Genomic DNA, 15875 nt, shown 5'->3' with positions numbered 1-15875 from the left:
ATGTACAATTTCGTGTTGGAGGGGACCTTTATCTCATTTGTCTTTGCGTGAGTCCTTGCCCTTAATTTCTACTTTAAAATTGATGGGGAACCACTTAGTCAAAACCACTAAGAGTACTCAAACACATCTTCCTCTTTGGAAGTTAGAAATGTAACTCCAATGTGACAATAGCAATCAATGCCATAAGAAACCATCCAAACTTGGCTACGATCTCCATCTCATGAGGTGGCTACACCACATGGCTTTCAATTAAAGATCCTCTCAAATTCATCAGAGAAGTCTAAATACCTCCTCAATTTTTTTGAAGTTTAGTAATAATTACAATGAAGTTTAGTAATAATTTTTTTGAAGTTTAGTAATAATTACAATGAAGTATGAAGAAAATTTTAATTCAAACTCTTCATTTAGATTCCTAAACATTGAGCTACACATGCTTAACGTATCCCTCGCAATACCCAAAAAAAAAACATTGGGCTACACATGCTTAAAGCTAGTCACAAAGTTTGGTGTAAAGTCACACATTTTTAACTATTATTTTTTTCCCAAGAGTGGGCTATTTGCAAAACTTGGTGTAAATTTACGAATTTTTAATTTATTTATTTTTTCAAGACTAACTACCCATTTGGATATTTCAAACTTATCCACCCTATCTAATTGTTCATATGATGATGTTTCATCTTGAACTACTTCCCCTACTCCCCCCAAAAAAAAAAAAAAAAAAACATAATCGTAGTGGTACATTCAAATGGATTGGACAAGCCACCCAAAGAAATATATCACACCTAATAACAAATAACACATTAAAAGATTTAAATAATATTCACAACCTTGAAAATGGACCATTGGTGACTCACAAAGCGATCAAGAAACGTGTTTCAATTGAATAAACTTTCATTTTCCAACAACCAGAAAGATATTGAATAAAGCAAACATAATGCTTTCCTTTTGTCTTGATTAAAATAACAACAAAAGTGCGATTATTGAAGCCACATGCCCCACATGAAAAAATATATATTATTCCGCTTAATTCTAACACTCCTGTATATTTTCCACATTCTTAGATTAACACTGGTATGTCAAAACACGTGGAAAAACGAAACCTCAACGGAAAGATTACCCATTCCTTCATCAATAAAGAATCAAATTACAACTTATATCTTACTCTTTGGGAGCTCTAAATAAATAAAGAATATAAAGGTTTTTTTTGGGTGGGGTTTAATTTACACTTGTATAGAGATGTTGGAGAGATCTATCCCTTCTAATGTCAAGTTTTGCATTCTATTTGTGATACTAAGCTTGGTTTCTTCATCATTTCTAGCTCCAATGAGCATACAAACCACCTCACGCATGGAGGGCCTTCCAAGGGGCAAGATGTTGGTGCACAAAAGGGAGATTTTCAGAACTATCATAATTTCTGCCAAAATGAACCTATCGTTCAAATCTAGCCTTGGGTCCAAAATATGGGTTAGCTCTTTTCGTGAATCCAGACAACTTCTCACCCACGTGACAAGGTCCCCACCTTGGTCTACCGATTGCACGGGTAGCCTTCCCGTGACAAGCTCTAATAATACCACCCCAAAGCTGTACACATCACACTTGCTTGTGATCTTCATAGTGTATGCATACTCTGCATGACAAAAACATATATATATATATATAATTAATTAATTAATTAATTAGAAGTCTAAGATCTCTCTCTCTCTCTCTCTATATATATATATATAATATTACTTAAACATCAGTAGTGTATGCATACTCTTAAAAAATTTTAAAAATACAATTAGAAGGCCTAAGAATCTCTATTTTTCTCTTTCTATATATATATAATTAAAAAATACAATCAGAAGTCTCCCTACCCCTCTCTCTCTCTCTCTATATATATATATATACATACACACATTGAAACATCACTACTCTGCATGACAAAAAAATAATAATTTTAATACAATTAGAAGGTCTAAGAATCCTTCTCTCTCTATATATATATATAATTACTTAAACATCACTAGTGTATGCATACTCGTGCATGACAATAAAAAATAAAAAATATACAATTAGAAATTAAAAAATAAAAAATACAATTCCCCTCTCTCTCTCTATATATATATATATATATATAATTACTTAATTTCGCTGGCTTTTCGCAGCATCACTTGATCCCCTAATAATATATACAGTCATCAAAATCGTCAGCCAACAACTTTTACAAACCAACCAAAAAAATGACTATCTTTTTCAAAACCCCAAGCGAGCGCTTTATCACTTCCATAATTTTTTGGACCTAATTTCAAATTTCCCACGAAGTACCCAAAAAATTGCTTGATAATTATGAACTCCAAATTTTTTATGATAACCTTTTTAAAAAGGAAGGTTAACCCGAAGAGTCCAAATTTGAGCCCACCCAAGAAAAAAACCAAAAAAAAAAAAAACAAAACTTACTTTCAAGCTTTACTAGTTTTCAAAGGAATCTTTTGAAAGCTAAGACCTTGGAAAGCCAGACTCACTTTTTCTTTTTCTCCTTGTAGTACAATTTGGGAAATAGTAAACAATCTTATCTATTGCGTTTTTAGGACCCCATGTGGACTGGTTTGAAAAGGTGGTGCAAGGTAGACGATAAAAACTGGCAGTGATGGAAACTATATAACTATATAATGTGGAGCCCTTCCCTTTTCATACACACCTTTCCATCCATAGAAAATCTGAAATGCCATATGCATTATTCTTGTATATTCTTCCCCTTTTTCCCTTTTTCCTTTTTCTTGTATGTCCATGGCATGATAGAAAGACACACATACCATGAATATACTAGAACCATGGCATGAACATCTTTCCATCAAGCCATGTACATGGCTAGATAGAAAGACTTACATGCAATGAATATACTAGAACCATGGTATAGACATCTATCTTTCGTGCCATGAACATGGCATTCTTTCATGCATATGGCATATGGCATGCATTTGGTATCCTCCTTCAGATGAGAATAGAGGCATGCCATGAACATGGCATGCATATAGGTGTCCATTAAAACACAGACATGAAAACTATGTATGTACATACACCTCTTTAAATGAACACTACATGCTACATACATTTGGAAGGCTGCATGCACATATGTACATGACTATTGATAGGAACACCACATGCAATGTGCATGTGGAAGCATTCATGCACATACATCTATTTAGATGAGCATTAGATGCAACATACATGTGGAAAGGTTCATGCACCTCTTTAGATGAACATTGCATGCAGCAAACATGTGGAAGGATTCATGCACACATATGCACCAACATGTATATACAAGGGGACACACAAGCGATGGAGACTTGCACATAATATCCATACTATTTTGTTCATCAATCCTCGCATCTCTCTCCACACTACGTTCAGCATAAACACACACAATGTCATGCACATGCATTCACATCCCTTGGAGAGATCCCACAATTGACATGTAAGTAGAAAAAAGCATGTATATCCTTGAGACTCACACAAACTCATGCACATCGGTACACACACGTATCTACTGAAGACGACTCGAGCACCTACATACACACCCCTTGAAAACATTGCACATCCAGAAACATATAAGAATTCAAGCCACATGAACAATCATGCACCAGCATACACACACTTTGAAAGCAACTTGCATGTAGAAAGTTATGTATGCAGTAGATACATGCATGCTGCATACACTCAATGAACCCCCGACACACACACACACACACACACACACAGAGAGAGAGCATACCAGGAGCAATGTAGCCATAGGATCCAGCAATGACAGACATGGACTTCGAGCACGGCACGTCCATCAGCTTAGCCAGCCCAAAATCGCCCACATGAGCTTTGAGGTTGTCGTCAAGAAGTATGTTGTTGCACTTGATGTCCCTGTGCACAATGGGGGGCTTGCAATCATGGTGAAGGTAAGAGAGGCCCTCAGCTGCCCCGAGGGCTATCTCATACCTCCTCTCCCAGTCAAGAACACAATTCTGCCAGTTGTGGTGTAAATGCTCCCCCAGGCTTCCCTGTGACATATACTCGTATAACAGCAAATTGCAATCCTGGTCATAGCAAAACCCATAGAGTTTAACTATGTTCCCATGCCTTATTTTGCCCAGTGTTGCTATCTCTGCATTAAAACTGTCCTCTAAAGCTGACCCTTCCCTTTGTGATGCCAGCTTCTTCACTGCTATCACATCCCCAGATGGTAGTTCTGCCTTGTACACTACCCCACATGCACCCCTCCCTATCATGTAACCCTCTGCAAAGTTGTCGGTAGCTTCTAGTATGTCATTGAAATTGAACCCCGGTGATGTAGCGAAGTAGGACTCTTCCACATACCTGTACTCATCATCCGAGTGTGCTCTTGCACGTGACCTTCGGCATGTTATGCAATAAGCCACCATGATTATCATCAAAAAAACTCCAACAATCACCCCTGCTACGATCCCTATTATGGCTTTGATAGGAACCCTCATGTAGGATTCCTCAAGGGCTGCATCACTAGCCTGAGGAAACGTGTAGTTTACGCCGCAAGGAGTTGAAAGAGGGCCTCCACACAGGCCCATGTTTCCATTGAAGTTGCTCACTGCCATGCTCTTAAAAGATGGCATGTCAGGTATAGGTCCTGTCAATCTGTTGTTGGATACATTAAACACAATCAAACTGGTCAAATTGACAAAAGACTCCGGGATCTCCCCTGTTAGCATGTTGTTATCCAGATACAAGTAGTTCAAATACTGAAGCTGCCCAAGTTCTTCTGGTATCTGGCCAGTGAGGTTGTTGTTTCTGAGGCTGAGATCATACTGCAGGGCAGTTAGCTGGCCTAGGGCGGCTGGTATGGTGCCGTTTAGGAAGTTGTATCCTAGATCAAGCTGTAGAAGGTGGGTCAAGTTGCTCAAACTGCTGGGTATGGAGCCTGTTAGCTTGTTGCCTGGAAGGATGAGAAAACCTAGTTGATACAGGTGAGAAAGGCCTGAAGGGATTGAGCCTGTTAAAGAATTGTTGCTTAAATCCAGCCTCAGAAGCCCTAAGCAATTTGCAAGCTCCACAGGAATACTCCCATCGAGGGCGTTCCCCGACGCTTGAAATAAGCCCATCTTGGAAAGGTTTCCAAGTTCTCTGGGTAGCTGCCCGGACAGGCGATTCCCAGATATTACAAGGTTTTGAAGATTCTTGAGGCTGCCCAATTCTGGTGGTATGCTGCCCACAAACTGGTTATGAGAGATATCCAGAAGGCTAAGGTCATTTAGTCTACTCAACTCCCAAGGGATCAACCCAGACAGCCCATTTAGATGGAGGTCTAGATATGTAAGAGAGTAACAACTCTTAACTCCATCAGGGATTTGCCCTGTAAGCATGTTAGAGCCCATGTTTAGTCTCTTTAATTGCCCATTAGAGCAGATATGCCCAGGTATGCCCCCACTGATATAATTGAAAGAAACATCCAACACGGTCAAGTTAGTACAGTAGCCAAACAGAGGGGGGAAGTTGCCTGTTAGACTGTTGTAGCCCAATTCCAGGAATTGAAGGTTTGGGAGGGACTGTAGTTGCCACGGGACCTTGCCGGTGAGGTTGTTGTAGGAAAGGTCCATCTTCCGAATGCTGGCCAGCCCGCCAAGCTGTGTAGGAATGCTTCCTATGAGCTCATTTTGAAACAACTGCAGAAGCCTCATGGCTTGCAAGTGGGCGAGGTCAATTGGGATTTCGCCCGTGAGATCATTCATGGAAAGGTCCAGCTCTACTATATCCGAGCAGTTCCCAAGCTGCCATGGAATGCTGCCATTCAAGCTGTTCCTATACAAGTAAAGGAGCTGCAGCCTCTGTAGATTGCCTAGCTCAGGTGGGATCTCTCCTGTCAACCCATCGTCATACAATGCCAATATCTGCAGATTGCTCAGGTTTCCGAGATGAGGCGGGATACCGCCCGATAGATCATTTCTCCACAAAGCAAGCGTGGTTAGGTTCTTCAACTCCCCAAGCTCCGGAGGGATTTCTCCTTGTAGCTTGTTCTGAGTCAGTCCCAGTATCTCTAGGCTATCACAGCCATGCAGCTCTGGCGGTATCGGCCCCGTCAGCTCATTGGCTCCAACTCTTAAAAGGGTAAGCTGCTTCAGGTTGCCCAAAGAGGCTGGGATTGAGCCTGTCAAGTTGTTGCTGAACATAGAAATCTGTCTCAGAGAGCTGAGGCCTCCCAGCTCATCTGGGATTGTGCCATTGAGGAAGTTGTCAAAAAGGGCAAGAACTTGGAGGCTCTGGAAGCTTCCCAACTCGATGGGGATGGTGCCCGAGAGCTGGTTTTGGCTGAGGTCCAAGAGTTGAAGTGTTTGGAGGCTTCCTAGCTCAAAGGGGATCGTACCTGTGAGCCCATTACTGCTGAGATCAAGTTCCTGCAAAGATAAGCAGTTGGCGAGGGATTTCGGGATTGTCCCGTAAAGCGAATTGGCTGATAGGTTGAGAATCTGCAGGTGTGTTAGCATGCCTATATCATCTGAAAGAATGCCGGTTAAATTGAGCCCAGAGAGATGCAAGCCTATGACCCTGCCTTCTGATGATGATGAGCATGAGACACCCACCCATTGGCATGGAGAAATGTCTGTTGCATTCCACCCATTAAGCGCAACGTGTCTGTGTAGGCTAAGACTCCACCTTAGCAAATATTGGCCATCATCAGAGAGAGCGCTAGAGAGTTGCAGAGAGGGTACCACTAATATGAATAATAATGATATTATTAATATGCTTGCACCTCTTTCATCAGCCCACATCCTCGCTTAACGCCAAGCTCAAGGGGCTCTGTAGCAGACAAATCAGGCATCTTTTAATGCGTAGTTGGTAAGAAAAAATACTAAAATTAGAAGAATTTGAGAATTAAATGCCCAACACTATGATAAAAATTGAGAAATAAATCGCAAGAACAAGCCTAAAACAATTAATTTTAATAAAAAACCAGGAAATTAATGGTAAGAAAGTGCCCAAAACGTGTGAAAACTCTCGAGGAAGTATGGCAAGAAAGTGCCCAAAACCAAACCAATGAAAATTTGAGAAATCAATGGCAAAATAAGATAAGTGAAAAACATATACCTTAAGCTAAGCAGAATTAAGGGACAAATGAGAAGAGAAATGCAAAGGAAGCAGCTTGTGTTAGGAGCAAGATGGCGTACCTTGCATCAGAAACTGCAGCAAATCCTCTGTTCAGGCTCTGCAGAGATCTGCAAAGGAAGCTCTGATAGCCTCTGTTCCTGGTAAGATGGGTGATATCCTATGTACACTATTCCATTGTGTTGTCAAGCTAGTACAATTTTTGCGTGCATACAGATGCAGAAGGATACTTTGCAACACAGTAAACCAACGCTCAGTGCGTCAGAGAGTGTCTGTGTGTGTGTGTGTGTGTGTGTTTTTGTGTGTGTGTGTGTGTGCGTGTTTTATCGCTCTGCATTAGAAAGCTCCATTTCAACTGAGTAAGACAACCCATTCCCCACCGTCCAAGAAAAATGAAATTTTGGGAAAAAAATCAATTATTATCAGTTTGAAAAAGATGGGAGAAAAAAGAGCTCTTGCTTATGTAAGTCGAATTGTACTAGGAATCAAACGAGTTAGGTGTCTAGAACTTTGGCCTCAGCAAACCGAAAAACAAATACAGAAATTTTTGCAGGGTTTTCTTTAAGCTTAAATAATGCCAATAAAATCACCTACTGTCAAAAAAAATTCTGATTAAAACAATTTGGCAATTTTGTGGTGAAAAAAGTTGAAGAAAAAGCTGTAAAGATTCTATATTTTAAAAATCAACTCATATTTCATAAGATTTTCTTTGACAAAACATTAAATAGTAAAAAGGCCAGAAAACTTTTTTTTAAGGCAAAGTATAATTTTCCTTCTTTTTTTAAAAGAACGGAGACTTCTAATAGTTCTCCCAGTAAAATTTTAATCAATCTTTTTTACTATATTTATAAAATGCATGGATGGACGTGAAAAAAGAAAATCGGCTCGTCACCAAGTCAAAAAGAAAAAACACGTGTGAGATGACGTCACCAGAGCGGCCCACCTACGCGTACGTACCAGCACCCAGTATCAAAAACCAGAAATAAATAAAAATATATATTATAGTATTATCTAAAATGAATATAGTATAAATATTAATGGCGGTAACATTTGCTATGTTTTCTTTACCTAACATTTTCCCTAATCACATTCTCAGACCCATTCATTGCTTGGAAATAACATATTTTTCGACCAATCAAAATAAGGACAACTTTTCAATCTATCTGGTTTGTGTTTCCGAAACCCCTAATATATGTCGGTTTTATAACTAAAATATGTGAAAAATGGGCTTTTTAAAATCTCAACCAATTTTTCTTTATTTTGGCCGATACAAAGCTGCTTTTTTGGAGCAATGGACACATTGTTGGCATTACCCCATTTGTGAAAAGTGGAGACCTCACAACAACATTTTCCCTAAACACATTCTTAGACCTATTGTCGACATTACCCCACTTGTGATGAAAAGGGGAGATCTCACATGCCTGTCTATAAAGACCCTTGGTGAAAATGGTTTGTACCCCACTCTCCAAAAGCGTCTTTGAATTATCATTATCATGGCATTACTATCTTATCCAAAGCTCAAACTCACCCCTTAGCGTGAGAATTTCACTTGTCAAATTTTGAGCTTTTTCAAAAGCATGCCCAAGTTTCTATCATGTAGTGCATAGTCACATTTACATTGATTGAACCAAATTAACCAAACAAAGAATGCCTTGTATTTTTTTTAAACAACACAAAAGACTAATGTCTCAAAGTGTCCCTCTCGATCTTGCCTGCCACACAATTTCAATAAGTCACTCAACTCACGAGGTGGTGTGTGTGTGTGTGGGATTGGGAGACTAAATCATGTGAGCTATCTCAACCCAACTTGATCATATCTTCTCCACACCTCATGTGTCTCTTGCCTTTAAGATTTAGGCTTTATGTCACCTTCTCACTTTTTTTTGGGGATCAATAATTATATATATATATAGTAAACCAACAAAAAACCTTTACATCAAAATATCTTACCCCTACATCTGTTTATACAAAACATTTACAGTTTCATATCCTATTCAGGAGATCACAAATTAGTGCCCATCTCTCATCCTCAAAAACAAAGGAAGATTTCTCCCATGAGATCTAATATCCAAGCTGAATACAAGCTTCCATTAAGCTTTCGGTTGTGCACCCTTTGGGTGACTGCTCCTCCAAAACCTCACCCTTCTTGGACCACACTTTATAAATGGTGACCTTAAGAAAGAAAAATAATTGGAAATACAAATTTTGTTGAATCAACTATTATTTTGAATGTGTTTTATAAATAATTCCTTATAATATATTTGTATCAATTATCTGCACCACCTTATTAATTATCTACGCCACCTTGTGTACTACTATTATTCATGCAAAGACCTAAACATGGAATTTTGGGATGAGCTATTCACTCTTTTAAAGTTTTGCATTTATTTCACTTGAGAAAGAAATTATTTGTTTATGTATATAATTGTTCCAACACATGCAAAATACTCGTAGGACAAATTGAGCTTTTGGAGTATCTTTTGAATTTGACTTAAGGAGCAAACTTCAAGTAAATAATTTCAATTTAAGCTAGTAGTTGTTGAATTATGCATCATCTTGACAAAGGGGTGGGAGTTTGGATCTAGGAATTACAATGACCAAAGTCCAAAGCATTACTTCGAATAAACTTTTCAACTTCATGAGGCCAAATTGGAAAAGCATTTCAATGCTTCTTTTTTACTTTGTCTTTGAATTTATCAATAAATTTAAGTCTTTCTTATTGTTATCTCTTTGTATACTCCCTCATATTTGTTGATTTTAGTACCTTGCTAACTAAGTGAGAGGAAGAGAAGAGAGAGAGTTTAGCATCTTGAGTCTTCCTTTCCTTAGTAAACTTGCAAATTTTTAGAAGAATCTCAAAGCTACGAAGTTTTTGAGGCAAAGGGTAAGAATCCATGGGGTTCTATAGAACTACTAATCTTTAATATGGAATCCCTAAGGCTCTATAGAAGTAATAATCTTGACAGTCTTTTTTTTTAAATTCTTGGATGAGCCGAGAAGGTAACAACCTGGCAAGACCAAAAAAAGAAGAAGTGATAATCTTGAATATGGAATCAACACCCATTTCCATTTAGGTTCATGTATTTACATTTATGCAATTTGGACTAAATTAATACATTGTGATCTTGAGTTTCGAACATGTTTGTTTATATAATATTGAGCATAAAATAGCAATAGAACATGATGTCTTTAAATGCTACATAGATCAACGTAAGACAAAACTCTAATAAGATATTATACTTTTCTTGATTCTATGCGCTTGAATAAGCATTCAAGACCTTTGTTTTCTTGTATAGAGGAAACATTATCATATGCCCTTGTTTTCTTGTATATGAAAAGAAAACTCTAATAACATATTATACTTTTCTTAATTCTATGCTACATGAGCTTTGAATCTCGTTGTTTGAATAAGCATTCAAGTCCTTTGTTTTCTTGTATATAGGAAATATTATCATATGCTCATAGTGTCAAGTGCTAATTTTAATAACCAATATTTCTTTTTAAGTGTGGGAGGCATTTGAGATGTGTGCTTTAAGAAAGCTATATACTAGCAAAGTAACATAGAACACACCAAGTTGATGTTGAAGAATCTACTCTCCCAATTCAAAATATGGAGAAGAAACTCTCCCAATTCAACGCATGGAAGGGTAATTATACTTTCTATTAGGAATTACATGTTTTTAGCATAATATTCTATTTTTTGGTGAGTAATTATTGGATAGCCTATTTGATTGTCTTCATAGAATGTATCTTGATGTGTGTGTGTGTGTGTGTGTGTATATATGTATGTATGTATGTATGTATGTACACACACACACATACACACAGATGGAACACATATTATGGTTACATATTTTGGCATTGATGTTTTTGGAAGGCTAAGGCCTCAAACCTTTGTACATGTAACATACCAAATAGTATATCTACTTTTACTATGCCCAAGACTTGATAGTTGTAGCTTGCTATATTTTTGGAAGAGCTTTTATATTCAAAAACTCAAAAGCTATTATGCTTTATTTGGAGTTATCTTTTTGAAAAGCAAGCTTTTAATATATATAAATATTGATTAAGTGGTACAACAAGCCACACTCATCCAAGGGAGATTCAAACTAATATTGTGTCAATGGTGATCTCTTTCTTATTTTCAAGATCTCTTGTTTATTTTATTTTGTTTGTGTAAGGTTGATGCTCTTAATTTGTTGCTCTAATTTTTGTCTTAAATCTTTGGGGACCACTCAAGGAGAAGAATTTTTAGATAAAAATTAAAAAGTAAATTTTTACTCAAGTATTTGGGGCAAAAGAGGCCAAGGAGTTTATTTTTAGCAAATATTAAGGCTTCAACAAAGCAAGGAATAATTGCATGGGAAGAGGCAAAAGGGTTGAGGCACTTAAAAAGTACTTGTGAAGTGGAAAGGTTAAGCTACATGTTTTGTTTTTGACCATTGGACAATAGTAAAAGAATCTTTGACCATTTAGACAAAGCTTCATCTTCACAACCTGATCAAAACCAGTCCAAACCTGAATTTCCTTTTTAAAAAAATAATTTTAAAAAAACTGAATTGCTTGTCTTCTCTACGTACTTACTGCCGCTCGTTGTTACTTATTCTCTTCGTTGTTGCGCTACCTAACAATTGTCGCTTTTATTTACCACACAAGCTTTGCTTTGTTAAAGGTTAAAAATCTTTGTTATATGAAAGCTTTTTAAAAAACTATATATAGAGCCTATACCTTATAAGCGTTAAAGCGTCTATAAGGTTTACTATTTAAAGCTATAAAAGCTTTAAGCTTTCTCCTTTAAAAAAGGTTTATACCTCAAAAGCTATTAACGCTATAAGGTTTACGATTTAAAGCTTTAAGCTTTCTCCTTTAAAAAGGTTTATACCTCAAAAGCTATTAACGCTTCAAAGATTTCAACTTTACAAGATTTACATTACAACTCCTTAAAGCTATGATTTAGTCTTTTAAATCATAGCTTGCACAAAAAAAGAGCCCCACATAAGGCTTCAAAGCTTAAAAATCTACAAGCAATTTTTTTATTATTATCAAAACCCCCTTTCGTGGCACAAGAACTGTTGAGAAATGCAATGTGTGAGGGTGCAACATGTGTAGAGCGAGGGGAGGAGCATGCACATTAGACTAAGGGTCCTAGTTCAAAGGTTTAAATGTATGGTCACTTGTAAAAGGTGGAGTTAATTGTCTAAAAGTAGGCACATGGCAAGTACAAGGGTGCACATGTAGTGTGAACATTTATAGACACATGGATGGCATAAGGTAGCATACCTAGTGTGATTTGGGAGCTCCATGAGAGCGATAAAATGATGTACTCTTAGCTCATTTGGGAGCTTGATTTGCACAATGAGATTAGTTCTTTGTTTGTGATTATCTCCTAGCCTAGTTTATCTTGTATTAATCCATTTTTATTCTCTCTTAGTCATGATGGTTATTTGCTATAATCCACCATAGCCCATCATAGCACTAGTAGTAGTTCCGCTTGGGCCTTGAAAGCAAAAAGGGGCTCGAGCATCCCTCAAGGAGAGGTGGACCAATCCTTGTCGAAGGCATAGCAAGTCCAAGAGAGAGAAGGCAACTGCTCTAAAGAATGGCAAAGCAACAAGCAAGTGAACACACGAGCAAGATGTGGCACTACAATTAGCTGTGAAAACCAAGTGAAGAAGAAAGTCTTGCTATTTGCTGAGGTTGAGAAAAAGGCCCAGAAGACTACCAAGGCTAGAAAGAAAGCCCCACTAGCAAGAAGCTTGCAGGCGGAGAAGAGATTTCCACTGCCAAGGAAGGCATCTAGCATAATAAGGTTGGGAAGCTTCAATAGTGCAACTTGGCCACAAAGCGTGCATAGAAGAGGAATGCGGTATCTTGAACAAATTGTCCATGAAGGCGGGGAAACCATGATTATTGAGTTGCAAAGCAAGGGCGTGAAGAATTTCTAGACCTAAGCAGCAGCATGACTGAGGCTCAACTTGATAGCTCGACGACGATCATCTAGCACGACGCCACATCACTCGCTTGATTCCTGAAACCTGAGCCTCTAAAATTCTAAGGTTTGATGGAAAGTGTCCCAAATAAGAGGCAGTTCACATAGCATTTCCATTATTGACTTTGCATATCCCACGTGTTTGAGTGGTTCACCATTTAAAATTTAAATCTTTCTTGTACAGAGATTAGACACTGACCTTGAGTGATACCTAAGTATTAAGACCTCCTCAAAACTGTAAATGACATGAGAGCTATAAAATGATGTACTCTTGTCTCATTTCTCATTCCTCATTCGAGAGCTTGATTTGCAATGAGATTAGTTCTTTGTTTGTGATTATCTATTAGCTTAGTTTATCTTATATTATTCTATTTTTATTCTCTCTTAATCATGATGGTTATTTGCTATAATCCACCATAGCCCGGCCTAGATCCATGAATTTTTACAAGAACAAGAGAAAATTCAAAGGATTTAGCAAAGGATTACTTTTTGGAGAAAGGGTTCAAGGGTAATTTGAGCATCGAAGTTCTCCACCTTTTAGGCTTCTCGACATCTTTTACAAGACCACTTACAAAAATTTTGATACTTGATATAGAGAGTTTACATATAGTGAACTCCCCGAGGTCAACAATGGTATATGCTTCGCCAACTTGACAAAGAGACTATATAGGTGTATGTGGACAAGTTTTAGCAAATTCTCATCCAACTTCAAGTCATTTGAAAGAGTGAGATCGAAGGACCAAAAGCACAAATTTATTGTTGGATTAAAGCCTACTTTTAGAGCAAAGATCAACATGTCTTAACCTCATTCTCTCTCCATGGCGATCTCTTTGGCTTACAATTGTAAGTGAACGAATGGAATTCCAAGGGACAACAAACCACATCTATATAGGTGTATGTGGACAAGTTTTAGCAAATTCTCATCCAACTTCAAGTCATTGAAAGAGTGAGATCGAAGGACCAAAAGCACAAATTTATTGTCGGATTAAAGCCTACTTTTAGAGCAAAGATCAACATGTTTTAACCTCATTCTCTCTCCATGGCGATCTCTTTGGCTTACAATTGTAAGTGAAAGAATGGAATTCCAAGGGACAACAAACCACCTCAAGATTCTAATACTAACAAATTTAAAAAGTTTGTTCCTTTTCCTAATTTTGATAGGTATACTAATGATACCAAAGGTGTTATGCACAACAACAACAATAATAGTGGTGCTAACAAACAATAGCAACAACAAGTGCGATGACAAAGAAAAAGTAGGATTTTGTAACTAGAAATGTGACCTTCCTACAAATGTCGAAAAAAAGGTCATATCGCACACCCAATTTCTTAGAAAGAAGAAGCAATTAGTTGCATGAGTGAAACATGAGGATTACGACTTCTCTCTCAAGCAAGAATGTAATTCCGAACATGAGAATATTTCTGATCATCCAAGTATGCCTAAACCTATTATAAAGAAAGAAAACTTAATTCTATGGAGACCAACCCTCTACTAAAGTTAGCTCCTAGATTTTATGGACCTTTCAAGATTACTGAAAAAATAAATGCATTTAAGTTAGAGCTACCCTCCTCCAATTGGCATATCTATAATTGCTTTCACTAGTCTTTTAAGACCTTTTAAAGGACCTCTACCTTGTCATCATATTAGAATAACCTCTTGAATTAGTAGATGAAAAAGAACATCTTGTCCCTGAGTCTCTTAGTATTGACCATGAGACCAGCACTACACGCACAAGCAACACTTATATTAAGTATCTTGTGACTTTCGAGAATCATCCTAATGAAGATGCTAGATGGATGCTAGAAAAGTTCTTCCATTATCACCCAAAACCTCTTCTACTCATACCATCCATGCAATTGAGTTCAATTTCAACCCACGCAAGAGGGAATGTTAGTTATAACCTCTATGGGGACACCCATTATTTATGGGGATATTTTATTTTTGGATGCGCCTTATATTTATATGATGATTAATGTGCTTAATCAGCTATGTGCGCTGGTTGTTGAGATTTGTGGTGCCATTAAAGGCAAGGTATGAGTAGAGGACCAAGATTGAGAGAATGCAACTACATCACACTTGGACGTTATCCCACATGAGCACATTTGTAAGAGGTGTACGTTCCTCATATAAAAGGGGTCATTTTCAAGCAAAAAACACAATCTGCTCTCAAGTCTTTCTGTGAGTACAAGTTTCCATCTTATAACCTAATTGAACTTGAGTCAAGCTTGATTAGCTTAATTAGTTCATCATTATGTTTGTAATTAGGCTACACCCACAATAGGATTAGGGTTTCTTAGTCATCATAATTAGGGGCTTCATTAGGTAACATCCATAGCCATCATCTAGGGAACCAATGATTCTTAACACGGTATCAGAACCTCCCCTTCTCCTTGAGCTTCTCATTAGCATCATTTACACTAATCACACTACTAGTGTCCTTAATCTAATCTTATATTCTTCTTCCATTTGTGGCCAATCTTGCAAGGCTCCATTCACTCCATTAGCTTAACCATAGCACTCATTAACACCTTCTTAGCCTTAACACTACTGAGTGAACGACTTGTATTAGTGTTCTCATAGTAGTGCAAGTGTCATGTTTCTCTTTGCATTCTTGTCTCCTCTGCGTTGTGTTTCATTATATCTATCTTTTGTATTTGCCTGAGGAGTGAGGATTTGAGACATATTGTCTAGAGAGAGCCCATCACTTAGTAGTGTGCCGGGCAACCAAACTCTCGAAACTTGGGGTTCTCATTAGCTCAATCGTATTCTGTGTTCTCTCTA

At 37.6% G+C, this 15875-nt stretch overlaps 1 protein-coding gene across 1 annotated transcript; it reads right to left on the bottom strand.

Moving 5' to 3' along the window:
• Positions 1–1090: 1090 nt before the first annotated feature.
• Positions 1091–7441, bottom strand: LOC147625334 (uncharacterized). Its single transcript, XM_086818655.1, has 3 exons — positions 7167–7441; positions 3755–6798; positions 1091–1627 (listed from the first exon to the last, which is right to left on the bottom strand). Exons 2-3 carry the CDS (start codon positions 6768–6770, stop codon positions 1221–1223), a joined length of 3423 nt encoding a protein of 1140 aa, XP_086674781.1. The 5' UTR covers positions 6771–6798; positions 7167–7441; the 3' UTR covers positions 1091–1220.
• Positions 7442–15875: the final 8434 nt, after the last annotated feature.

The sequence above is a fragment of the Cibotium barometz genome, chromosome 24 (genome assembly GCF_041138505.1).
Source record: "Cibotium barometz isolate CiBa-2024 chromosome 24, ASM4113850v1, whole genome shotgun sequence".
In the NCBI taxonomy this organism is placed as follows: Eukaryota; Viridiplantae; Streptophyta; class Polypodiopsida; order Cyatheales; family Cibotiaceae; genus Cibotium; species Cibotium barometz.
Note: the sequence above shows the minus strand (reverse complement) of the source record. Positions and strands in the feature narration are given on the sequence as shown.

Coding starts and splice junctions, on each gene's coding strand:
- LOC147625334 (XM_086818655.1), bottom strand. CDS start 6,770: ATGTGGGCTGATGAAAGAGGTGCAAGCATATTAATAATATCATTATTA. Junction 1,628..3,754: donor CTATGGCTACATTGCTCCTG/GTATGCTCTCTC, acceptor TTTGTCATGCAG/AGTATGCATACACTATGAAG.